Source organism: Mustela erminea, chromosome 6 (assembly GCF_009829155.1).
Source record: "Mustela erminea isolate mMusErm1 chromosome 6, mMusErm1.Pri, whole genome shotgun sequence".
Lineage (NCBI taxonomy): Eukaryota > Metazoa > Chordata > Mammalia > Carnivora > Mustelidae > Mustela > Mustela erminea.
Window position 1 is genome coordinate 15805498 of NC_045619.1, and position 26372 is coordinate 15831869.

At 47.3% G+C, this 26372-nt stretch overlaps 1 protein-coding gene across 1 annotated transcript in view; it reads left to right on the forward strand.

Annotated features, from left to right (window-relative positions):
• NUAK1 (NUAK family kinase 1) overlaps positions 1-26372 on the forward strand; it is a 71233-nt gene that overhangs the window by 31677 nt on the left and 13184 nt on the right. The window contains exons 2-4 of the mRNA XM_032346516.1: positions 331-451; positions 18504-18655; positions 21384-21449. Coding sequence (XP_032202407.1) covers positions 331-451; positions 18504-18655; positions 21384-21449 — 339 coding nt within the window. The remainder of the gene's footprint in view (positions 1-330; positions 452-18503; positions 18656-21383; positions 21450-26372) is intronic.

Consider the following 26372-nt stretch of genomic DNA (forward strand, 5'->3'; position numbering starts at 1 on the left):
TAGAGTAAATGGGTCTGGCCACGTGATGCAGCCTGTGCTTTATGGAAAACAAAAACAAAAACAAAAACAAAAACAAAAACATAAACATAAAAGAAAATAACCAACCCAGCATCCCAAACCCTCGGCTGTTGAAACCCGATGTTTTCTGTTGTTGGGAGAAGGGTGTTTTTGCTATAAAAGAAAGATGTGACGGGGATATTTCGAAGCTTTGTTTTGGTTATTGTCGGTTCTGCCAACAAGTAACATCTGTATTTATTTTCCAAACTCCCCCAATGGCTGATTTGCATCTGTTTAGTTCTCTGGGTAACATTTCATTTCCTGACTTTATAGGTTGCTATAAAATCCATTCGTAAGGACAAAATTAAGGATGAACAAGACATGGTTCACATCAGACGAGAGATTGAGATCATGTCATCCCTCAACCATCCTCATATCATCAGTATTTATGAAGGTCAGTGATTTTTTTTTTTCACCCGCGTATCAGTTACCATTTTTCATACCATGGGGCCTGCCAAGATTTTTAGGTAATTGCCCTTCTGGGCAGGAGCCAAGTATTTTTCCTCATGATGCAAAAATAGCTGGGTGTTATCTCTTATTTGGTTACCTTGCATGCAACCAGACACACGTAGCGCAGCTCACTTTGGTCATAAAATAGCTCTGGCTGGTGCCTTCTTCTGCCTTCTTGCCAGTTCTTGGCGGTTGCTAAGCAACCCGCCTTATTAAAAGCCGGTATGCGAGACAGCCACTGTTTCTGAAAAACGGCAGTTTGCTGTTGACCAGGGTCACGGTGGAGCCGTTGTCCATGTCGCTCCCCAAGGCAGATGCCCCAGTGGTGGAGTCATGAGTTACTCCAAGTGGAGGCTCTTTGAGTTGGGAATTTTCTTTGAGCAGGTCTGGGAAGTACCAAGAAAGAAGAGGGATCTCTTGGTGGGGCAGATGCTTCTCCACTGGAATCCGAGTTGTAGTCAGTGTTTGTAGGAGAGGGGGGCCTGGAGAAAGTTACAAAAGCTCTCGTGCTTCAACTCATTACTCCTTCCTGGGAAGAAATAGCGAGTATAAACTTCCTCTAGCCTCTCTCTCTCTCTCTCTCTCTCTCTCTCTTTTTTAATATCTGTAAAAAAATTTACTCAAACAATATGTGTTTATTGCAGAAATGATTGAGATACACAAGTTAAAACATCAAAATAGGGGTGCCTGGGTGGCTCAGTGGGTTAAAGCCTCTGCCTTCAGTCCCAGAGTCCTGGGATCAAGCCCCGCATCGGGCTCTCTGCTCAGCCTGCTTCCCCCTCTCTCTGCCTACTTGTGATCTCTGTCAAATAAATAAATAAAATCTTAAAAAAAAAAACCCAAAACCTTCAAAATAATTTCAGTTCTAACCTCTCCTGCACATTTTCCTGTGTCAATAAATATTCCCTGTCAGGACATTTTAAAAGGTTTTAGAGTCTCCCACTTATGGATGTACCACAATTTATTGGATCTAATTTCTTTTGTTAAACATTTAAGTTGTTTCAAATTTCTGGTGATTATAAGGAGGGCTTTTGTGACCCTCCTTGTAATCATTTTTATGTTCATTTCTGATAATTATTATTTTTGTCTTACAAAAAAATTTCTAGGCTTGGACTTACTGAGTCAGAGTGTTTCTCCAGAATATTTTTTAATATATGGTTGAGTCAGAAAATGAACCTATTTTTAACTTGGGCTCATCATAGTATTTTTAATTATGGTCTGATCATAATATGTTACACAGTAATGGCTAAGAGGAAACCAGATGGTAACCTACAAGTTTTTCTGTTATCTATCTTAAGTTTTCCTTCTGGTTCCCTGCCGTTTTTGGCCATTTTTTCCCCCCTGTTGCTTCTATTTTTGATCCTCATCTAGAAGTAAATGTTGGTGACAATTTTTATCTTGATTTCTCTAAAGCTCATTTTTGGAGCCCTTGGGGGGAGGGCGCTTAAGGGAAATTTTCATTCACTCAATCATGTATTCATTCCACAAACATCTCTTGTGGGGATTCTCAAAGTGCAGTCTCTGAACCAGTGACACGCATATAAATTGAGATTGATAGAAATGCAGATTTCAGGGCCTCACTGAAGACCCGCTGAATCAGCAGCTCCAGGGTAGGGCCCCGGCATCTGTGTTTTAACAAGTGTGGGGACCACTGGTCTACCAAGTGACTGTGTCTGGTTAAGCATCGTGTTCAGTGTGGTTAGAAACTGAAAGAGACAACAGGCTATGGACCTGTATGTCATACAAGGCATGACAGAAGACTGTTCTGTAGATAGGCAAGCGACGTATTCTTGGACCATGGAGTCCTGGAGCTTAGGAGTTTTCGTGGCATACAAGCTGGGCCTTGAAGGAGTTATTTGGAGGAAGAATTGGAGAAAGCAGAATTCCTGGTTGAGAAAACAAATCCAAATATGCCTGCAAATGAGGGGAACGTCTAGAGGTTAGAAGTGAGTGGAGATACACAATGCAGGAGGAGAGTGAGTTTTATAAAATTCCAAGTGGTTTTGTTCCCTGTGGCCTGGTTACCGTGGGTACCTGAAGGCACTTGTGAAGGATGACCTCTACAGTGTAGATCAGTGTGGGTCACATGAGCTGTGAGCAGTGCTGTGTTTGGGATTTCTTGGCATAGAGAAGGATTGTTGCTTATAACTTTAAAGACATGTCCCACGTAATTTAAAGTTCTTTGGATTACTGACTAGAAATAATTTCCATCAAGGCCTTAGGTAGGAGGTTGGGCCTCATTCATAAAACTATCAGCAGGTTTTTGGGGAATCAGAAAAGAGCTCGAGTTCTCGCATCAGGCTCTTGGGTTTTAGTCCCAAATCCTTCATTGTGGCCTTGACATGAGACTTTGGGGAAGTTGGGGGATCTCTTAGGGCCCTCAATAACCACACCTGTAAGATGGGGATAATATTTCTACCTCTTTGGGTTGTTGGTAGGATTAGATGATACATGTTCTGGTAGTAAGCTCAGAAAAGATAGTTATTGTGAAGACAATTGGTTCACAATTTGTTCACAATAATTATGGTGAAGACAAGTTCCTAACTTGGTTCCTAACTTGGCCCATTGGCAAGGGTCAGTGGGACTGCAGGGTGTTTGCAAGTCCTCTGGAACATTCTGTAATTGCCTTGTCCAATATAGAAGGCACTAGCCATAGATGGATATTTAGGTTAAAATTAATAAAATAAAATAATTAAAAATTTCGTTCTTCAGTCCCACTAGCCACATTTCAAGGGCTCCATAGCCACACATGGTTAGTGGCTGCCATATTGGACAGTATAGATACAAAATGTTTTCATCATTGCAGAATAGGACCATGTTGGTGTACAATGTTTTAGGTGGTGAGCATATGGGTTGATTTTTTCTGAGGAGAGGGTATGTAGCTTTCATCAGATTACCAGAGAGATCCTTGACCTCAGAGAGGCTAAAAAAACCCAAAAAAAACCAAAAAAACACCTCTTTTTCCATCAAGTATTTTGTGACCTGCAGAGTACCATACAAATAAAATGCATTGTTTTTATGTAGAAAACTCCCAGGGATGTGGCTTTTTTTTTGTTTTTTTCCTTTCAGTTTCTTAGAAATCTCTGGTTTCTGTTCTCTTCTCTTTCCCTTCTCCCACGCAAGTTCTGTTTCTCCCACATCCACTAAATAACTGTGGAGGAGGGCAGCTCGCCTCCCTTCCCGGGAGGTTTGGAGCAGCAGATCACCAAGGCAAGGTTCCAGTTCCTACACCACTAAATGTGACTCCACAGTCTCCAGGGGCTTCTGACTTTATCTGCTTTGCTGTCCAGGACCCCGGGGACCTGGTCCTGAGAGTGAAATTAGATCTCCTGAGTTCATCTGTGGATTTCTGTGTAGTTTACAAAGCTTCCTCACCTCGAGCCTCATTTGATCCCTACAACTTGACCTGTGAGAGGGGAGGGCCAGGTGTCCCATTTTGCAGTTCTGGAGATCGAGGCTCTGGAATGTTAAGACTCACGGGGTGTATTAGTTTGCCAGGGCTGCTACAACAGAACGCCACGTACTGGGTGGGTTCAGAACCGAAATGTGCCGTTTCTCAGTTCCTGGAGACTAGAAGTCTGAGATCCAGGTGTCAGAACATAGCTTTCTTCCAAGCTTCTCGTCTTGGCTTATAGATGACCATCTTCTCCCCATGTCTTCATGTGCTGTCCCCTCTGTGTCTGTGTCCAAATCTCCCCTTTTTAGAAGGACACCCATCACACTGGATTAGGGCCCACCCCGATGTCCTCATTTAACCTTTATCTTTTTAAAGGCCGTGTCTCTGACTAGGGTCTCATTCCGAGGTACCAGGCTTTAGAACTCCCACCTATGAATCTGGATGACCCCATTCAGTTCATGAAACCGGGTACCGTGGCTAGCTGGTGGCCCAGGCACACAAGCTTCCTGACCTCATTTATTTTTTTCCTCCATGGGACTTCAGCCTTATGTTTCTGATCCTGTGGTGTTCTTGTTCTCCTGGCTGGGCAGCCCACCTGTGCACCCCAGGCATCCCCCTCAGGCTGGCCTTTTGTCTCCTTCTTCGCCCTGAGGTGTGGGAGGGGCAGTGTGGTAGCAGCGTTGGTGTGGACCAGACCGAGTCTGTGGTCTCTGGGCCAATCGCAGTGGGAAAGGGAACCTTCTCCCTGGAAGCTGATTGGTTGTGTGACCAGCCAATCAGGAGCCTTCGCTGGATGCGGCAAGGCACAGATTTTGCTGAATGAAAAATAAGTGCCCAGGCACCTAACTGGCTTGTTTGGATATCAGCCAAGTGAATGGAACTGTGGAAGAACCTTATGAGTTCTTCAGCCGGCATGTCTGTGATTTAAAATACACACATGCACAGCAGTAACAGAAGCAAAAAGCAGCCACATGGCAAAGCAAGGATATGTCTGACCCCGTGTGTTTAGGAACTTTGGGTTTTCCTGGGCAGGAGCGCACCATCGTGGACTGTACTATCTTGTGATACTGAAATACTAGTTTCAGAGGAAAGGCAATTCATTCATTAAAAAAAAAAATATATATATATATATATAGAGAGAGAGAGAGTGCTTATTACATGCAAGGCTCTGTTCTAGGCACTATGGGTGCTGGGGTGAACAGGACAAACTCTGGTCTCATGGGACGGGCATTCTGTGAGCAGGCCTGTAAACGGTGAAGTGGTTGCCGAGCGGAGGCCTTAATGGAGCAGGGAGTGAGGCCCCCCGAAGCCCTGGGCATTTCAGGCAAGAGGATCGTTAAGTGCAAACAATGCTCAGAGGAGGGAAGGAGCTTATGTGGGCAAAAGTGACGAGTCTGTGAGGCTGAGGGAGAGAGTGCGTAGGAGGGGGGTGGAGAGAGGAGGTCCCGGAGGGCCAGGTTTTGACCAGATTGGCTAAGGAGAGCTGTGTGTTTTGTACCAGAAATCGGGCAAAGCGACAGATTTTGAAGATGAAAGTAACTTTTATTTACACTTTAAAATAATACTAATAATAGCTAGAAGTTACTGAGTTTTACCCTGCGCTAGGATGGGTGCTAGGATATATTATCTCAGTTAATCCTTATGTCCATGAAATGCAGACTGTTAACATCCCTATTCTGTGGTAAGGAAATTTTGTCTGAGAAGCCAAGTACGTTTTCCAAAGTCATACCAACTGAGAAGTAGGAGCTGAGTGCTGAACCTAGTCACTCTGAAGTTGGTGCCCCTAAGACAAGCCAGGTCATTTGGTGGTCTGCAGTGACCCCTAACTGGGGGCAAGCATTATTCTGGACCCTGTGATACAGAGAATTCTTGGCGTTCACGGGGGTTGTTGTCCAAAATACGTGAGAGCATTAAATGACAGCTTCATGGGCATTTTAGAAAATATTTCGCATACATCTCAGGAAGAAGCTTGGGGCCCAAATCCCGTCAACTGAAAGATCAGGTGTTTTCTAAATTGCAGTCCATGGAAATGTAAGTTATTTGAACATTGTTCACAAATGCCACAAGCTCACGAAATCTGCAGCTTTACTGAATTAATGCTGCTGTTCACCAAATCTTAAAAATAATTCCTTTTGGGGCGCCTGGGTGGCTCAGTGGGTTAAAGCCTCTGCTTTCGGCTCAGGTCATGATCCTGGGGACCTGGGATCGAGCCCCGCATCGGGCTCTCTGCTCGGCAGGGAGCCTGCTTCCTCCTCTCTCTCTGCCTGCCTCTGCCTACTTGTGATTTCTGTCTGTCAAATAAATAAATAAAATCTTAAAAAAAAAAATAATTCCTTTCAAATGTTTCTTTCTCGAATGAGACCCTGGGGTTACTCTCCTATTGACCTGTGGGTGAAGGTGATTAACCCTCAAATTTGTCGACTCTGTGTAAACACAAACCATAACTGGTTTCTAATGCTAAGTAAATAAAAGAGGATAGACGTACACCTTGCAGTGTGTGATACTGGAGGGTAATAATGTAAGGGAGAAAGAAAAGGAAGAAAAAAATCTCTAGCCCCATCTCTGAGATGGAACCCTGTTTCCAGTCAAAGGAATTCCATTCTCTCAGCAGGGTGGGAATTGACAATATGGAAAGAACAGCTGAAAAGGAAGTGCCCGCCAAGAGCTTTCAACTTGGCTGCCTAGGATGGAAGAGATAAAAACGGTTTTCGCCTGAGGTTCTGATTTCAGGACCTGAGTGTAAACATCAAAGGCATGTTGTCTCGCCCTGGCTTCCCCTTTGAAAGCCTAGGAGACCCAATCTGTAAAATCTCGAGAATGAACTGTCTTGCCACACAACACTTTGGGGAAATTTAGCACCCCATCTGGTAACAGTCCCGCTGGGGAGGGGGGAGGGGAATGAAAAGTCGCGGGAATGAGTGGGGGAGATTGCGCTGGTGCCTTCCCTTGTATACCCTTGGTTTTTGTTCCTGGAAATATCTCTTCCTGGTCCTGCGAGATTACATAGCTTCATTGACCCTTTGCATTATGATATGCTAGAACAGGCCAACCCTTTCATCCTTTCATTGCATCCCCTGTCTTAGGGAAGGCTGATCCTGGCTTTCTGGAACGAAGTGGGAATCCTGTTGGACATTGGTCAGCTGTGATCTCCCACCTTTGGAAGAGTTTCTGAAAACTTAAAAAAGCCAAATGAAACAAACAAACATGCCTCCCTTGATAAGCCTGTGTGTCTTTTGAGCTTTAAACCTGTTGCCTAGGAGAAGACATAAAGGAGTTTATAGTCTAGAAAATTCTCTGAATTCCTGCCATAAAGACACTTTGGATGAGGTGTGTGTGTGTGTGTGCATGTGTGTTTTATCAGTGAAAAGGTCCTTCTGTCTTCCTAGAAGTATACTCTACAAATGCTTTTTCAAGCTACCTGTGCCTCCTGAGAATTTGACAGATTTTTCTGGAAGGGCATATGGTTCTTGCCTGGTGGTGAAAATCACTGCTCTAACAATCCAGGCAGAGATGCAGAGGAGAAACCAAGGGATGGGGTCTGTGAGAGCCCAGAGGCTGTAGGGTGAGCCGTGGGCTTGGATGATGGGGCATTCCACCTCCTGCCTTCTCCTCCCCCTCAACTTCTGGCCAGGGGCAGTGGGGCTGCTACAAGACATGTCCACAGGATGTAGCAGAGGTCCCACACTCACAAAGTGTGGCTGCCCCTGTAAAGGAACCCCTTGAGAATGGCCAGACCCTCATCGACGGCCCAACAAGGCATGAGGGCCCGGTCCTCAGAGGGACCTTGGGGCTGTAGCATCCATGTTCCTTGGGCCCACCCTAGCTCCACGTGTGTGTGACAACCAGCCCTCCAGGGGACTCTAATGCACTCTCAAGTTTGAGAACCACAGTGTTAGAGAAACAGCTGCTCCGTGAAGCAGAAACCGAGGCAGGGCTCATTTCTAGCATCAGTTATTTATGGAAATACTATAGTTGAAGCAGTTCACGTTTTTCTTCTCAGGTTCAAGTGCCCCAACCCAGCCTTCTCAGCCAGCAAGCAGATCCTGATCGAGGCCTTTTCGAGGGCAGGGGGTGACTGAATTGATCTGACAAGGGCTGTTGGTCGTTAGTTCTACCCAGTGTTCTCATTCATTCACGTGATCACTCGTTGCTCTTACAAAAATGTATTGAGAACTTATGATCCAGGTGCTGTTCTAGTAGGATGAATATATGTTTTATCGTCCCAAGCAGGCTTTGGTTCGGGTGAGCCAACTGCTCTTCCGGTTGCAATTATGTGACTTTGGGCTAGTGACTTAACCTGTCTGAGGGCCAGTTCTCTTACCTATAAAATGGGGGCCAGTAGCTCACTACTTTGTAGATAAGGTTGTGAGGATTAAATCAGATAAGGGATAAAATCGTTAAGTGCAGTGGCAGGTACATATGCTCAATAAGTAATATTGCCCTGCTGTGATGTTTAGGGCTCTGAGAGGTCTTTAATGACTGAAGTATCACCTTCTTTGGGGAGGTGTTAGAAGAGAAGGTCATGGCCAGATTGCATACACCAGTGATTCCGAGTGCTGGATACACATTAAAATCTCATGGGACGTCTGTAAAAAATGCTGAGACCTGAGCCTTACCCCTGGGGATTTAGTTTTAATTGGCCAGACTGAGAAATATGGACTTAATCCTGCAACCAGGAGGAAATGAGCCCTGCTCTTGAAACTTGTCTTGGTCCGATCATTTGTCATCAGTGAATTCCAGGGAAGAACGTATGTCTGGCAGTGATCACCAGTGAGCAGGGAGTGATACCTTTGGGGTTGGGTTTACTTACTTGGCCATTTGGTTGCTGCCCTCATCAGGGATTCAGAGCCCCATGAAACAGTTTGTTGAACTTGGCAAAGGGGTGTATTATGCTTGTGTTTACTCTTTTGAACCCATGGCGAATCGCTGAGCCTTTTAACACACTCCCCTTGCTGCCAGACCCACAAGTTCCACATGAAGTCTCTGCAGGCTCCATCCAAGAGGAAGGACTCGCCCTGGTTAATAACACAGCACCAGAGCTCCCTTCACTTTCAGTCATACACGCGAGCTCTTCAGCTGTGAATCTGTCCAGCCACGTTTCTAATGAGTTTCCTATTAAGTTAGCTGTTTGACCTTCAAGTGTATTATTTTCATTGTTTTCATTTGATTACACCCAAGTCATTTTTCTAGAGGCTGGAGATTAGAAATGAAACAACTGAAAACGCATGCTGCTCCCTGGCTGTCTCGCCTCGCCCTCTCGGGCTTCCTGGAATTCAACATTTTCTAGTGCCTCAAATAATACCACTTGTACTTGAACTTAATTTTTTTAAAACGATTTTATTTATTTATTGACGGAGAGAGAAATCACAAGTAGGCAGAGAGACAGGCAGGGCAGGGGGAAGGGAAGCAGGCTCCCTGCTGAGCAGAGAGCGGATATGGGGCTTGATCCCAGGACCCTGGGATCATGACCTGAGGCAAAGGCAGAGGCTTAACCCACTGAGCCACCCAGGTGCCCCTTGAAGTTAATTTTTTAAGGAAAAAAAAAATGGAACCGTGTTGTTGTGTAATTTAGGATCGTTTTGAACTTGAGTGTGATGGCTCTGTTAATTTGTCTCAGTGGTTGGAAGCATGCATGGAGGATGCTTGTAGGGTATGGAAGAGGCCCCTCCCCTGATGATTTCTGACAGCGGGTTCTTCTGGCAGGGGTGGCTCTGTGGTTGGGATCCATGCTTTGGAACACCACTGGGATCTAAAGAGCGGACCCTAATTAGGAGAGTTAAGCTTGCCTCCACCTCAGGCTTGGCTGCAAGTCCTTTGACATCCCCGAGACTTAGTCTGCCATTTCTCTGTTCTCCCACTTCCCTGTCATCCCTCAAGGGCACAATTGTGATCTCAGGTGCAGATTTTGCTAATACCTGTCCTTGATAATCCTGGATTTGATTCAGGCATGACTAAGGCTTGCTGCCTGCTAGTAACAGGCTAACCCACAGATGCGTGCTGTGATAACCTTCACAATGAGGATCGGTGGTCTTCACCTTAACAGATGCAGAAACTGAGGCTTAGAAAGTTTCGGAAGGTCACTAAGTTGGTATGTGGCAGAGCCTGGATTTGAACCCAGGTAACCTGGCTCCGGGGAGTCAGGCTCTTCACGCCAACACTGTGTTGCATGATGAGGTGGACCTGAATTTAGAGTTCACAGGGGAGTCCTAAGCCATCCACGCTGGGGCAAGCAATGGTGAGAAGCAGAGGTGTGATAAGCACAAGGCTGACTTTCCCACCCTGGCTGCTAGTAAGGGTGGGATGAGCCCCTGTAGCAAAGCCTTGGGTGGGGAGGGCAGCAGTAGGGCTTTACAGGTGATGGGTTTCTACCATGTTCGTTGCCTGAATTGGAGAAGCCTTTTTTTTTTTCCCCTCAGAGTTCACTGCGTTAAGTACAAGAAGGTTAGCGTCAGCCTGGGGGTGGTTCTGAGGTGTTCTGATCAATTGTCAGTGCTCTCAGATTCCCATGGTGTGAGTGTGTGTGTGAGATTAAAGGCCAGACAGAGCAAATGATTGGGGAGACCATGGGGTGTGGCTGATGAGTGTGTGGTGATGGTCGATGGACCACATCACCTCACAGTCCTCCTTGTTCCCATGGAAATATCCCCAGGGATGGTTGTGGAAGGAGGGTGGAATCCAATGGCTCGACAAACATGGTGCCATTGATTCTCTCTCCCATGTAGCTCCTTCCTTTATCCTGGCCACATCCTCTGCCCTCCTAGGATTGGTTATTGGACCCCCAGATAACACTGTTGGTCTTAGCAGGAATGAGTGGTTCTTGGCAAGACATCTGCGTCCCCTCTTCTTCTATACTTTCTTACCATTTTTTCTGCCTTCTGTGGAGTCCACTGCTGGTAGTGGGTGGCCTTATTGGCTATGGTTCTCCTTGCACATGCCAACCAACATCCAGAGAGAGTTTTGGTTTAAGAAAAGACAATTAGTGAACCAAAGAGCCTTTCATTGTCCTGACCAGGAAACACATTGATTCAACTTGGACCAACTCATTGTCAGTGGGAGAGCTGCCAGCCAAGTATAATTTCGTCACTCTCACTGCCGTGGGCTTTGAGACTTAGGGGATCAGAAGACCATTTTGTGAAGCCCTGAGCCTATGAGGTGCTTGAAATTTAGTTCCGGGGAGGAAATCCTTGAAGAATGGATCTTGCATTGACTAAAGGATCTAATTAGGTTGCAGACAGTTGTTGCAAAGGAAAGACCACTCATTTCTGAAATGAAAAATAAGCTACTTTCCATGAGGATCATATGACCTCTAGAAAAGTGCACCCCTGAGGAGTGGAGTGGTCCATCTGTCCGAGGTGTCAGGAAGGCAGTAAAAATGCTGTCATGTGGGTAGGCAACCGCATAGAAAGAATGAACTAACTTAAGATATGGGGTTGATTGAAAGCAAAGGCATGAGGAGAATCTTGACTGGTTCACTCTAGGCTGTTGGCCTTTTTGCTTAAAACCAACAAACGAATCTTCCTCTTCTGAGGTTACATGTAAACCAGAAAGACAACCTCCTTTTTTTTTTTTTTTTTGTAACCTGCTGTCCATGCAGCATTCTGTAAAGGGATTTCCATCCTCTCCCTTCCTAAAGCCCATTTTTGTCCAAATGGCCTCGCATCTTTGGTTCTAGAATGGCTGACGGACAGTTAAAATCCCAAGATCTCCTCACTCATCAGCATTTCTCCCGGGCCAGAGCATTGTTTTGTAATCCTCATTTGCTCAAGTCATACAAATTGTGTTATTCACCCCGGGGGCAACAGGAGGGAGTTGTTAGGAGTTGGGTAATTAGCATGGTTGGGAAAGCCAGACAATCAGAAGGCAGAGCTGGACCGTCAAACTGAACATCTGATGAAATTCAGAATTAATTTGGAGAAGTAGCTGTTGCTATAGGAACCAATCCCCACTCTCCCTTGAAATGGAAAATAAACAGAAAGCAAGAGAAATCGTTCAAGTTGGTGTCTGGGAAGAAGGCCTTTCTGTGGGACAGTGGAAGAGAGTGGACAGAGTCTGGATATCGGTCTATGCAGAAACAATGGTAAAACCATCCTAGGCAAGCAAAACCCAAGGCGTTTTGGGTGGTTCGCTTGCATGCTTGTTTCTCTAGGAACTTTCTCAGGCCATGTGCATTATCTCACTTATTTTTTTCTCTGATCATTTGGTCTTTAAAATCTGTATCATACAAGTTATCACTTGGTTTATTTTATGAACACTACTATGCTATCCAACTGCACTGCAGCCCCTCCAGGGCAAAGACTCTGCCTCATGTTGCATTCTTATCCCCTTTAACACAAAGCAGAAAATGCTTCAGATTGATTAAAAAAAAAAAGCATTTAAAAAAAAAGCAGTGATGCTGGTGTCTTTAACGAAGGAGACTATTGAGTATTATGCAAGGAAATTAAATGGATGATGGAGGCAGGTGGTGGGGAGTTGTGGGAAGAACAGAAGATTTTGAGTCCTATACATTTGGGATCAAATCCTTCCTGGTTATCTGCCCAACAGAAATATGTACAGATGAGCTTCGAAAGAAAGTTTACAGCAGCACTCTTCATAATGACCCTCACCTGGAAACGACCCAAATATCCATCAACAGTAGAATGGATACAGCCTCGGTACATTCATACAATGGATTACTCTATAGCAGAGTGAACAGTCGTCCATTACACGGAACAAACATGGATTATTCTTAAACTGTTGAGCCAATGAAGCCAGACACAAAGGAATATATTCAGCATGATTCCATGTGTAGACAATCGGTAGAATTTATCTATGGAACTGACTTATAATCATCCTATTCATGGTATTGGCTTATAGATGTGCTTGGGAAGATGGTTAGTGACAGAAAGAGGACACAGGGAAGGTAGGCCTTGCCGGGTGCTGACCATGTTGTTTCCCTGTCTAAGTGCCGTTCCCTATTTCCAAAGCAGGGATGATGTTAATACCTACCTCCTAGGATTGTTGGGATTAACTGTGACAATCCATGGCATTGAGGAATTGTTCAATACGTGTTACCTCTGTTACTAGTAATAAGCCTTCGGAGGAAGGAGAGATCATTGTCCAGCATGGAAGGCTCTTGGGAAGAAGGGTGCTCTGGGCTATTTCATAGCCCAGGATGCTGGGTGCTTGCCCTGTCCTTTGTTCCATCTGTTTGTTGTTTTTGGTAATGTTTGGGCCCATCTGACTCCCCCCATAGAGCTCCTTGTGGGCCTTCAAGGCCTCAGTGGCTCATTCATAGCTTGCCTCTCCCTTCTTGTCCCTTCGTCCCCAGCCCCTGCCAACCCCTGGTGGTTCTGCTCCTGCTTCGACCCTTGCTCTTGCAGCTGCCTCTGCCGGGCCTGCCTTCCCCTCTCTTCCCCTAGTAAAGTCTTCTCTCAGTAGCCCCAGTGCCAGGCCCATAGCGAGTTCTTTATACGAGTGTATTGTTAGAACTAAAACCTGAATCTGCCACACATGGGCATGGCCCCTGTGCTGTGGGCTCACTCACGCTGAGCTAAGTTTCTATTCAGGGTTTTGATTTTCCTGGTAGGGCCTGGCATGTCAAGGGCCATAGTTTTCCTTACCGTTCTGGAGCCACTGGGCTTCTGGGTAAAACTGTCTGGCCAAGAGACACAGGCTTTCATTTTTCAGAAAGGAAACCCTTCCCAACTGGTGGAAAATAAGCTTTTGCTTAGTGACTAATAACATAAACACAGACAAGATTTCTGGGCTTATAAATAACCAGTTGTAAAAGTGCCCAAGGGAAGCAGCCCTTTTTGCCAGAAGAATGGCCAGGAGGGTTCCTATCACCTCCCTGATAGTGACCTTAACGTGGGCAAGGAGCCTTGGGCTAAGAGTGCGGAAGTTGGTCATTCTTCAGGACAAATTCCCAAGGCCTTGCTCTTATACATTAGAAATCCTGGGCTATTCTGGAGAAATAATAGTTGATCTCTAAGGCCCTTCCTGATAAAAAATTTTGTGATTCTGTGGTAGCCACACAACATTTTTTTAAAATTTATTTTTTTAAATGTACAAGTGTTTCTCAGAAGTAGGCTTTTTTTTTTTTTTTTTTTAAAAGATTTATTTATTTATTTGAGTGTGTGCTCATGTCAGGCAGAGAGGAGGGGCAGAGGGAGAGAGAGGAACCTGAGCAGATTTCATGCTGAGCTCAGAGCCAGGCTTGATCCCACGACCCTGAGATCGCCACCCAAGCTGAAACACAGAGTCAGACACTCTACCGACTGAGCCACACAGGTGTTCCAGCCACAACACATTTTAAAGAGGGATGGCAGCCCGGAGAGAAAAGTCTTAGGGTTTTGTTTTGCAGGAGCTGGCTAAGAGGCAGATGGGTAGTTCTGAGGATAGCTTCCCATTATTGAGCACTGGCTGAGGCACCCTGCCGAAGGAGCGGGTCCTGGGAGCTCCCCAAGTGCCCTGCATCTGACTGATGAGGAAACCGAGGTTCGGTGGGGGGGAGGGGTGCGGTCAGGTTTGTGTAAAATGGCGTAGTGGCTAGGAGTGTGGCACGTGCGGTCCGACTGCAGGCTTAGGCCTGCCTCCGCCTCGGACTCGCTCTCTGGCCACGGTAGTCACTAACCTGGCTGTACTCAGAATTTCTCACGGGCACAACGAGGATACTCACAGGACCGAAGCCATAAGATATAATTCAAGCAAAGAGCTTATTAGCTGAGTGCCCGCACACGGTAGGCCTTCAGTAAGGGCCGCCGTTATCAGAAAGGACTCGAAGCTTCATACCCAACACCATGGGGTCTCCTTGATGAATCACTGGTGTACCACGTCCAGAACTGCTATTTGCCTTTAGTTAAACGAGGGTTACAGTGAGGGTCTTGACGTTGAGACTTGGCTGTGGGAGGGGTGGTGGTGGGGACACAGAGCCCCATGTGGCCCCTGGGACAGCTCCCTCACCTGCCTGCCCCTGAGGCCTGCCTCTCCTCTCATTCACCCTTGTTTCCCAGACCAGCTTCCTGGTTGTTCCTCCTGATATCAGGAGGGAGGTTGAAATGGCCAAATCAACTGGCAAAATTCAGAGTCAAAGAAGCCAGACCCTCCAAGGGCAATCAGGTATTAGCATTTTCCAAAAAAAAAAAAAAAAATTTGCTGATGTGTGATCATAGGACACTTTTATTTATTTATTTATTTATTTATTTTTAAAAATAAACATATGATGTATTTTTATCCCCAGGGGTACAGGTCTGTGACTCGCCAGGTTTACACATTTCACAGCACTCATCATAGCACATACCCTCCCCAATGTCCATATCCCCACCACCCTCTCCGGTCCCCACTCCCCCCAGCAACCCTCAGTCTGTTTTTTGAGATTGAGTCTTTTATGGTTTGTCTCCCTCCCGATCCCATCTTCTTTCATTTTTTCTTTTCCTACCCCCCAAACCCCCAAGTTGCATCTCCACTTCCTCCTATCAGGGAGATCATATGATAGTTGTCTTTCTCCGATTGACTTATTTCACTGAGCATCATACTCACTACTTGCATCCACGTCGTTGCAAATGGCAAGATTTCATTTCTTTTGATGGCTGCATAGTATTCCATTGTGTATATATACCACATCTTCTTTATCCATTCATCTGTTGATGGACATCTGGGTCCTTTCCATAGTTGGGCTATTGTGGACATTGCTGCTATAAACATTCGGGTGCACCTGCCCCTTCAGAGCACCACGTTTATATCTTTAGGATATATACCCAGTAGTACAATCACTGGGTCATAGGGTAGCTCTATTTTCAGTCTTTTGAGGAACCTCTACACTGTTTTCCAGAGTGGTTGCACACAGGATACTTTTTCCCTGCAGAATATCTTGCAGGGCCCATGTGTATAGCACGCGCATGTGGAGCTGTTCCCCAGCCCCTTCTAAATACAGAAAGTCAGCTGAGGGGCAGGAGAGAAAGGCAGGAAAGCAGCCAGGATGGAGATTCAGAGCAAGGGGTGCGCAGGGGCAGGACGTCAGCCGGGAGGACAAAATCAGGCTGCATTTTAGAGGTGGCCTAGCAGGACTCACTGATGGAGACTCCTCGCGGAGTCAAATACCTGGTGTTGAAATGAATGCTGCTTGTCTCTGTGTGACACTGTGCTGGCCAATTGGAAAGGGAGGAATCCCATCACCGAAACAGTCCTTTTGTCCGCGTAAGACCAGCAAGCCATACTTTCTGGTAGTCACTGAAGGGACCTGTGACTTTGGCCTCCTTTAGGGATGCATCGGACTTCTTTTTTTTTTTTTTTTTAAAGATTTTATTTATTTATTTGACAGACAGAGATCACAAGTAGGCAGAGAGGCAGGCAGAGAGAGAGGGGAGGAAGCAGGCTCCCTGCTGAGCAGAGAGCCCGATGTGGGGCTCGATCCCAGGACCCTGGGATCATGACCTGAGCCGAAGGCAGAGGCTTTAACCCACTGAGCCACCCAGGCGCCCCTGCACTGGACTTCTTGAGGGTATGAGCCTCTTTGCTTATTTCCCTATCCAAGTACTCTCTTTTCTTCCTCCCCTGCTTTTAAAAATTAGAAAGCCCGCTGCCCTCTCCCGGCCTATCATTCCATCGTTCTCAGAGCCTGAGCCACGCATCCCGAGGCAGCTTTCCTAGGTTCCAAAGTTTATTGTTAATGAAAAGGGCACAATGGGCTGAAATCCCTGGCAGGAGCCAAGGCTTCAGGGTACACCGAGGCCAGCAGACGCAGGAGCAGCCAATTTTATCTGCTGTTCTCTTTCCCTCCTCCCTCACCTCCTCCTTCCCCTTCCTTTTATCAGGGAGGTTTGGCTGGACTTGAAGGAGCCAAGAAGGAACTGGAGGGCCTTGCGCTTCTAACAGCCAGTGACAAGGTGTGGGAGGACAGAGGACCCAGGCCTGGGGCATGTTCCAGCTCAATTCCGTTCTCACTGAGTGTGTCTAGGAGTCTGGCTCAGTGCTACAGCCCTGGGGTCCAATAATATCAATAGTAACAATAATAGCTCATGTCACTGTGTACATGCCGTAAGTGTAGGCCTTGTTCTAAGCATTTAACATACCCAATATCAATAAACACTCCCAACAGTTCTAAGAAGTACTGAGTAGTAGTAGAAGTGCTAAGAAGCAGTATTATTTACACTTTAGAGTTGCTGAAACTGAGGCACAGAGAGGGCAAGCAACTCCCCCAGAGTCACACAGCAAGTAAGAGGCAGATCCAGGAATCCCACTGAGGAGGGTCTGGTTCTAAAAGTAAACTTTTTACACGTAAAGTTCCAGACTCACAGTCCAGGCAGAAGAAATGGGTATGTAAACCAGCAAACAAATCCATGTATTTGAAAGTGCTATCATACAAGTATGGGGTAGCACAGTGAGAGGGAGAGGGCGGCAAATAGAAGCCATATTTGAGTTCAATCTTGACAGGTGGGCTGGAGTTTCCCCTACAGGTAAGGCAGGTAGTAAAGGCAGAGGGAAGGAGGTGGGAAACAGCAGTGTGTATGCGTGTGTGTGTGTGCGTGTGTGTGCGTGCGTGTGTGTGTGTGTGTGCATTTACAGGCATTTGGGAAAACAATTTCCATGGTGGTGTGGGGGTTGGGTGGGAAGGGTCTGAGGCAGGGAACCCAGCTTGGGGTGATTGCTATGTTTTGACCTGCCACCAGGCTGTGGCATCATGGGTCTCTGTCCACGCTGGAAGCCAGAGATGAGCCCCGTCCAGTCTGGTGGGCTCAGCCAAACTGTGTCAGTCTCTTAACTTCTTCAGGCCTCAGTGTCCCCATTGTTTTTAATGGTAAAATTAGTGGTATTTCTCTGAAAGTTTGTTGCAAGATCTAAATGAGTCAGGACATGTCAGGTACTCAAAACCCTACAGGAGCTTGGCACCTAGTAAGGGCAAGGTAATTCTTTCCTGAATTGTCCAGAATGCACTTAGGAAGTTTTGAGTTCGCTCATTTGATAATTGCAAATGGAGCCCTTCTGTCAGCATTCTGAGTGCTGGGGAGACATCCGTGAATGAAGCAGAGCAACCCTCATGTACACTCTAGTGGGGGAGACAGACTGAACAAATACACAGAATACAGAGAATAGGGCTGGGATGAATCCACGGGCTCAAACAGCACCTGCGGGTTCATGTTTGGAACTTTGGGTTCTATTCTGAGGAGATGGAAAATCTAGAAAGATTTGAACAAAGAGGTGACAAGTCCAGCTACCCATTTTGGGTTCCGAGTAGCTTGTGAGGTCTGGGTAGCTGGTCCATATCGAAGGGTTCATAGGAGGTAGGTGTTACCATCCACTGTCCTGTCGACAGGGACCTGTTCTTGGAGGCGGGGCTCAGGACAATGATCTTGGGGAAGGGTGTGGGGCCCTCAGGAATGAGAGGCACCTTCCCCTTAAGGTTGCCGAGGTGTGTCCGGTAACAAGAGCGGTGATGTCATTGTCCACCTAGCTGGAACACTCGCCCAGCTCCTCGTGACGTGGAATGGCCTGACTTGTGTCCTGACCGGTCGCCCTTGGCCCCTGCTCAGTGACATCTCCGTTGTCCCCCCTTGCACCCTCTGGAGCCATAAGCAGGCTTGTTGGATAAACAGGGTTTTGTGTGTTGCTGTCCCCCCCACAGTGTTTGAGAACAAAGATAAGATTGTGATCATCATGGAGTACGCAAGCAAGGGGGAGCTGTACGATTACATCAGCGAGCGGAGACGCCTCAGCGAGAGGGAGACCAGACACTTCTTCCGGCAGATCGTCTCCGCTGTGCACTATTGTCACAAGGTACGGCCGAGCCCCGCCACAGCTTTGGTCACCGATGGTTTTGATGGTCATGTGATACAGGTGATACCACAGTATACAGGTAGTATACAGGTGATCAACCCATTGTTGTCTGCATGGAGAATTTATGAAATAGAAGAAAATCACCATCACCCATAATTCCGGAACCCCAGCATAACCCATGATGGGACATTTTTGTTCGTTTCTTTCCCATCTCTACCTCCTAACATTTTTTTTTTAATTGAACTTCTTATTTTGAATAGTTTTAGGTGTACAGTAAAGTTTTCAAGCTGGTACAGAGTGTTCCCGTATGCCCCTCACTCACTTTATCCTAATGGGAACAGCTTACTTTACTATAATACATTTGTTGAAACCGAGACACCAACATTCGGGTGGTGTTATTAACAAAACTCCAGTTTTTTTTTTTAGATTTTCCCCAGTTTCTCTGCCAATGACCTTCCTCCATTTCAGGACCCAGAGTACCGCAGTACATGTATTTTTACATTTGTGTCTTGCCTTGTCACTTAGTATTTTAATCTAAACACGTTCCTATGTTACCAAAAATTCTCTGCAATTATTGTCATTGTTGGACATTTAAGGCTGGTTCCAATTTCTTTATATATTAACCTTTTCCTCTCATTGGAATGATTCACCTGAGGGAAATTCCAGAAGTGAAGTCACTGGCTGTGAACCTTCCTGTGCTCTTGGTATCTTTCCTTGCATAGGTCACTTCCACATAGGTTCCGTACCTACACACACATTTTATCTACACACACATAATAAAGCCAGGTTAGCTTACCATTTGTCTCTGGAGGGGAAATGAAGTACACAGCTAATTCCCAAGACGTATATCAGCCATCGTCATTGTTCATCATGTTAGTCACGATTCCCATCGTACTCGCACTTTCCGCCAAGTCACACCTGGAACAGTCTTTCACTTTGAGGACAATAATGACTTGAATCCAACATGGCATCCAAAAGAGAGTCAAATTTCTTCGTTCAAATGATTGCAACGCGGGGCCTTCTGGTTTGCTAAATATTCTGGTTAATCAAAAGAAGCTCCGTACGTAATTGGAAGATACTACTCAAATCTAAAACCCTTTACCCATGTGAACCCTGTTGGGCTTCTCTTTGCCGACTCAAAAGGCACGGATGACTCAGATCATATGGTGCTTTGTACATTATCCTCAGGCACGCATCAGTATAAAGCTCTACAGGTCAGACTTCCATTATCTGAGGTGGGTGAACACTTGGGATTTTGTACGAATGGAGCTTTATCAAGCTCATTCCCTCTTACTCTGACAAGTAGGAATGCAATAATATAAACCCAAACTGCTCCCAGTCTTTAAAACTGGAAACAAATCGGGGACTTTAGATTCTGTATCCTTCTTCCAGGAGCCTTGGTTTGTGCCTCTCTGAGGTCAAAACACATCCAGGAAGGTTTGCGTTCGAGAAAGGAGTAGAGGGGCGCCTGGGTGGCTCAGTGGGTTAAGCCTCTGCCTTTGGCTCAGGTCATGATCTCAGGGTCCTGGGATGGAGCCCCACATTGGGCTCTCTGATCAGCAGGAAGCCTGCTTCCCTCTCTCTCTCTGCCTGCCTCTCTGCCTACTTGTGATCTCTCTCTCTCTGTCAAATAAATAAATAAATAAAAATCTTTAAAAGAAAGAAAGAAAGATAAAAGAGTAGAAATACAGCTTTCATCTCTTCAGCCAGTGCTTTTGGAGATAGTAGGGACTGTCAAATGGAAAGGAAAAATAAACAAGAAAGCACCAGCTATAATAAACAGGCTGATCGTGAACTAAAGAAATCTCGATTGAAAGGCAGAAGTGTTCTAGCCCATTGGTTTGCTCGAAAGAGCAGCTTCAATCTCAGATGTCCTTTATGCGCAATGACATGGAGAACTAACTCCCTGCTACTGGTCCACCCAGCCTGAAATAGCTGGCTCTTTTCCGTTCCACCTCTGCCCGTGCCCTCCCGTACCCCACTGAAAGATCACTGGGTTTTACGAAGATTTGCGTGTATCCGTTGTTACTGTGGGGTAGACCAGCAGGCTATTAGTTAATGACTCCTTTTCAGCCTCAGCGGGGCTGCCTGCCTGTCCGTGCAGGTTCGTTTCCAGACTTGCCAGAGTTTGCTAGAACAGAGAGGTCGCACGGTAGGGCAATGCCCTGCTGGGTCAGCCCGGTGGCTAGGGTCTCCCCAGCCCCTCCACCTTCACCCTCGAGTCTAGCTGAGCAGAGTGGATCTTGCAGAACATCCCTCCCAACTGTTCCGGAAATGTCCATTGCGGGGGTGGGGCAGGCAGGCAGACAAGCGGGACCCGTGAACCTCACATTCTGAGTCTCCAGCAGAGAAATCTGCAGCTTCGCTGAGAAGGGCAGCACAGACAGACATTGTTCGCCCCCGCCCGCGACTCTCTTGCTTTTACGCAGTGGAATGACATTCCGTCGAAGAATCCCCCTGCTGTTTTACAAGCTCTGGGGGAGAATGGATTCCAGTCATTTTCCCCTCACCACACAGCAAGTGACTAATGCTCTCCTGTCGCTGGTCGCTGGCTGGCAGGGAGCGTCATGACAGCGAGGGGAGCCCTGAAGGATGGAGGCAGAGACCACCAGGGCTGGCGCGTTTCTTTAATCTGTCAAACTTCTCCTTTTGCTCACCCTCCTGCCCCCTCTTTCTGTCTCTTGGGCCGGCCGCCCCGTTCATGTCCGCGCCTGTCTTCTCGTTGCAGAACGGCGTGGTCCACCGGGACTTGAAGCTGGAAAACATCCTGCTGGATGACAGCTGCAACATTAAGGTAAGGCTCTTGCCTGGTGGACTGATTCCCAGGGCGAGGACTCGAGGTGCCTCAGGCTGCAGCCTTGAAACCAGGAGGGTGTGGGGAGTCACCTCAGTCCAGCCCCAGTCCTCCAATTCGACCAGCATGTATCTGTCTCCAGCAACATGCCAGACTTCCATCTTTGTGCTGGCATAAAAAAGATGATGAAAATACCATCCCTGTCCTCAGGAAGTAGTCATCACCATAAAAACACCTACGACCGTAACATAGTGCATGTGTATTTCTTATCATGTTTGCCAGCTATCGCTTACCTTTAATCTTCACAACCTTATGAGGTGGGCACTGTTATTGACATCATTTTGCAAATAGGGAGAACGAGGCACAGAGAGGTTAAGTAACCAACCCGAGGTAATACAGCGGTACCTAAGTGGAGATGGGGTTTGAGCCCACGTGTGTCTGACTCACGAGGGTTTGAGTTGTCAGTAGGGCCCCAGATTATGTAAGAGTTGGAACTGCCTCCCTGCCAGCCTTCTGTCACTGCGGTGCCATGCTGCCTCCTTGTCTCTCCAGACCCTCCCACAGCCCAGGAACTGGGAAGCTGACTGTGGTGGTATGTGCTGCTGGGAAAGGAGCATACCATCCGGTGACAGGGCTGGCTTCCACGGAGAGTGTTTTTGCTGGCTGCCGCTGGAGTTGAAGCAAACTCTCCTGGCCCACAGGGTTCAAGCGCCTCCCACGGGGCACTCTGGATGTCCTTTTGATCACGGCTGCAAAATAAGCAAATACAGTTTCAAAATAAACGCAGCTCGTCGCATGGGTTTCATTAAGAAATGGCCTCAGTACTCCTGACACCAGGGGATCCCTGTAATTGGCCACTGGTGACGTTAGTGCCTCATCCCTGGTCCCCGGACAAGGCATGGGAATGACCTTCTGTTGTCCCCTTTCCCGGTTGCTCTTGCTCTCAGTAGAGCGGGTGCATCATAGGGAGACTGTTCCCTTGCTCTGTGTTTGGATTCTGTTTGCGGATCATGGTGGCCGCCATTAGTCACCATTGTTTCCTTTGAGAGGCTCCTCGAAGTCACGTTGGGGATGACCTCTTGTTTTTGCCAGAGGTTGACCTCTTTCTGTGTTAGTCCATAGAATATGGAGGAAATGGTTGGTCAAAGCAGTTCTTCCTAGGATCAGGAAGTGAGAGCTCAAGATCTCTCCCTTTCTGGATTCTTCTAGCAGGAGCACTTGGTGTCCAGTCAGAAAATTCCCTCCTGTGTGGCTTCCCCGCTGCATGCCATCAGGAGAACCACTTCACTGTGTTCCTGCGACGTAATACGGGGGTAGCAGTCATGCTCACAGGCTTGTGTTCAGGACTAAACAAGATACCCTGTGTTTAGCTTTGTACACTGCTGAGCACTGTGTAGTGAGTCAAGATCAAGAGCGGTGGCTTTGGAGCTGGGGGGCCTGCAATCTGATTTGAATCATGGCTCTGTCCCTGACTAATGGCAGTGTTTTGGGTCAATGACTCCCCTAAGCCTCGGTTTTCTGACGTGTCCAGTAGGGATGCCAGTCCTGCCTCTGGGGGTAGTTGTCTATGGATTCATTTTCTCAGTGAGTAGTTTCCTGAACAGTTATGTGTGCTGTGCCCCGTGCCCGGGGCGCCTGGGGAGTCAAGGGCAAATGTGGGGATTTTCGTACGCAGAGCACCTAGCACTCAACTCCTAGTATCCAAGGTCCCTGCGCCAGCAGTTGGTCACCAGAGAGGACACTGAACAGGGAGTCAGCTGCTGTGAAGGTGCCTGGGTCCTTGGCACCTGGCCAGGCCAGGGCTAGAGAACTGGATTCTGGTCCGAGGGGCACATTTCTAATGGTTTGTGTCATCCACCCTGGTAACTTTCTCTGCAGATTCTTCCTGCCACCTGCCCCCTGGAGCTCTCCAAACGAAATGTAGTCTTTACAAGGCCTGGAATGTGAGCCTCTGGCTTGGGGATTGGGTTCTGTGGGACAGTGTGACCTCTTGGTCCCATGATGTAGTCCCAGAAGTGATAAGGCACATAGCTTCCTATGGAGTCATAGAATTTCCCAATGGAGGAGAAGAATAGTTAGAATTCTGAAAGCAATTGTGCTGGGAACAATGGGGCAGGAGCCCTGGGGAAGGGAGCATTTGCAGGAGCAGTGGAGCAGTGGGGCAGTGGTGCGGAGCCTCCCGGCTCCCAGGACCGAGTCCTTCCATCTGCGCTCCCTGTCTGTTGTATAGATAAATAACAGATACATAGAACATTACAAAAATTGAATTTTTGGTCATTTTTTTTTCCTCCTTGTCTTTTCATTAGGACTATCTCCTCCTGGCCTTTCCCAAGGTGAAAAAAAAAAAACTCTTGGGAGCGCGTGTGTGCACACACATACACACATACACACACGTGAACAGAAACCAAACCTTCCTTATTCCCCAACATGGATTCTTCCTTCTGCCTGTTCAAGGAATACCACTAGGACCTGAGAATCCTAGAGCTCCAAGAACATTGAGGGTCATTTTCCAGCCCCCTTGTTCAAGTGATGAAGGCCCTGTAGGTCTAGGTCACGTGCAGGGAATCAGAGTGGGCTAACTGTGTCTCTGGTTCCTTGGGGTGTGGCCCAGCGCTTGCCACACAGTAGGTACCCTTAAGTTGTTTGGGTTTGGGGTCAAGGGATGACAGCCAGGAGGAGAACTCCCCTGTTTGACTTCTGGGCAAATTCTCTTTCATCATCTTACACGCACTTCCAAGAATTTTTTTTTTAAATGCATTTCAGCTGGTGTTGATTTGCCTTCCGGCTGTATCTGCCTGGCTCTTCCTGACTCAGCATTTTGTTGGGAGCATATTTAGAAAGGGCACTGGGGTGGCAAAGGCAGTGGACACATGGCCACACACCAGCCTCCGTGTTTAGGAGAACCCGTGGCATCAGCATCTGGCCCCAGGCCGGGGAGGGGAGAGGAAGCCCACGGGAGATGGGCAGCTAGGTCCCTCTGGGAGCCCCCTCTGCTGCCTCTCTAGCAGCGGTTCCGTCTTCTGTACTCCGGGGGTGGGAGGCCTGTAAAAATGTTACTGGTTTAAACTGGTCACATGTCCTGGTACTTTGGTGTGAGCCGTGTAGCTCATTTCTCCCCTCCTCTCGGCCTGATGTGGATTTGCAAAGAGCACATCTGGCATTGGAAAGTATTTATCTGGCCAGTGTGAGAGGGTGTGGCTTCTAAAAATATTCACATAGTCTGTGCCAGAAGGAATGAGAGCAATGTGCTTCTTTGGGTTGCATTCCGTCCTCCGGAGAAGCCCGCTAAATCCTCAGTGGAGGAAGCCTGTGTCTACTAAAATAGACACCCAGCATAGCATTAATTTGCAATTAATAAAAATGGGCCAGATCCACATCCCACTCTATGGGAGAATGGAATGCCGGCAATTCCCATAGAAGGGTCCTGTAAAAATGTCTTACAATAAGAAGAGGTCTAAGCACTGGGGTCAGCTCGCCTCCTCAAAGAGGGCTGGGAATTGGGTGAGCTCCCAGGGCTCAGAGTAGAGGGAAGGAGGGGAAATGGCCTGTTGCTCTGATGACAATGGAATCGCCACAGCTGCAGACAAAAAAGGAGCTTTGAATGGCCCGGGCTAAGAGGAGCTAGAAATCTCCGAGGCCACACTGGGCAGCTCGGGATATGGCCCCTGGGCTTTGATTATGTGCGTGTGAGAAGTCTGCATTCAGGAACTAATTCACTGATTGATTTGTTTGTTCATTCATCCACTTATGTATGTGTTTGTGTGCACGTGTGTGTCCACGCATACCCGCATTCACTCTTCTATTCCTGCACTTGACGCAGTCAGCAAACTGTGTATCTCCTGGGGGCAGGATATACTAGACAAGAGATATTTACTAAGTTCCGGCCGTGCATCTGGCCCCATGCTGAATGCTGGCCTTGAACAGTGAGCCAGACGGCCAGGTCCTTCTTGAGCTTGGAATCTCACAGTTGTCCAGCCAGCAGTAACACGTTGCCGGGAGAAGGATACGGAGGTGAGTGAGGAAGAGAAGGCACTTGCCCTCCAGTGGACTTAGAATTCTAGTTGGGGACACAAGCAGCAAACCAGGAAATATAGAACGTAATCGTCTGGTGGTGAAGAGAGTCAGTGCAGAGAGTGGAGGCTGGCAGGTGCTGTTTTAGCTAAGGCGGTGAGAGAAAGCAACTTGTGTAGGACTCACACTCCTCAAACCCAGTGAGCTCTCTCTGGCTTCCTGGCTTATGCACACCTGGATCCCTGTGCTTGGGATGCTCATCCCACTGCTCTTTGCCTGCCTCCTCCTTTCAGTCTTAGTTTGAATGCCTCTTCTTCCAGGAAGCCTTCCCTGATCCTCCTTTCTTGGCAGGGCCAGAGTGGCCCTGCTCTGTACCTCATAGTGCTCTGGGTCCTGTGTTCTGGAAGCGATGAGCAGGAAGTGCTGCCTTTGTTAATTATAAATGCACCAAAAAGCCTCTGCTGAGGCAGTGGTGATTTAACTTGGTTTTGAAGGCTGGGTAGGAGTTTGACAGAAACAAATATGCTGACAGCCTTCTACAGGGAAGCAGCAGCAAGCACAGGAATGGGGCACAGAGGCTGGAAAAGGAAAGTAACCTTTCCTGAGCCTCTGCTAGAAGCCAGAGTCCTGTGCCAGACCTTGCATGTGCCTTATCTCATTTGGATCCCAGAATGTCTCTAGCAGTGTGGGTCTGATGATGCCCCATTTTATGGATGGGGAGGTTTTTGCAGCTAATATTAACAATGGGGCTGACTGCAAACCTGAGGCCTTTCAACTTTAAGGCCTGGGCACCTGATAAATTCTACCCTCTACTGCTACCACCCAGACTTGCCCCAAATCTAAGAGAGCATCACACGTGGGGACGTTTTTGGTCCTTGTTTCAGTCTGCCTTACCTTGTCTGCAGGCAGCTT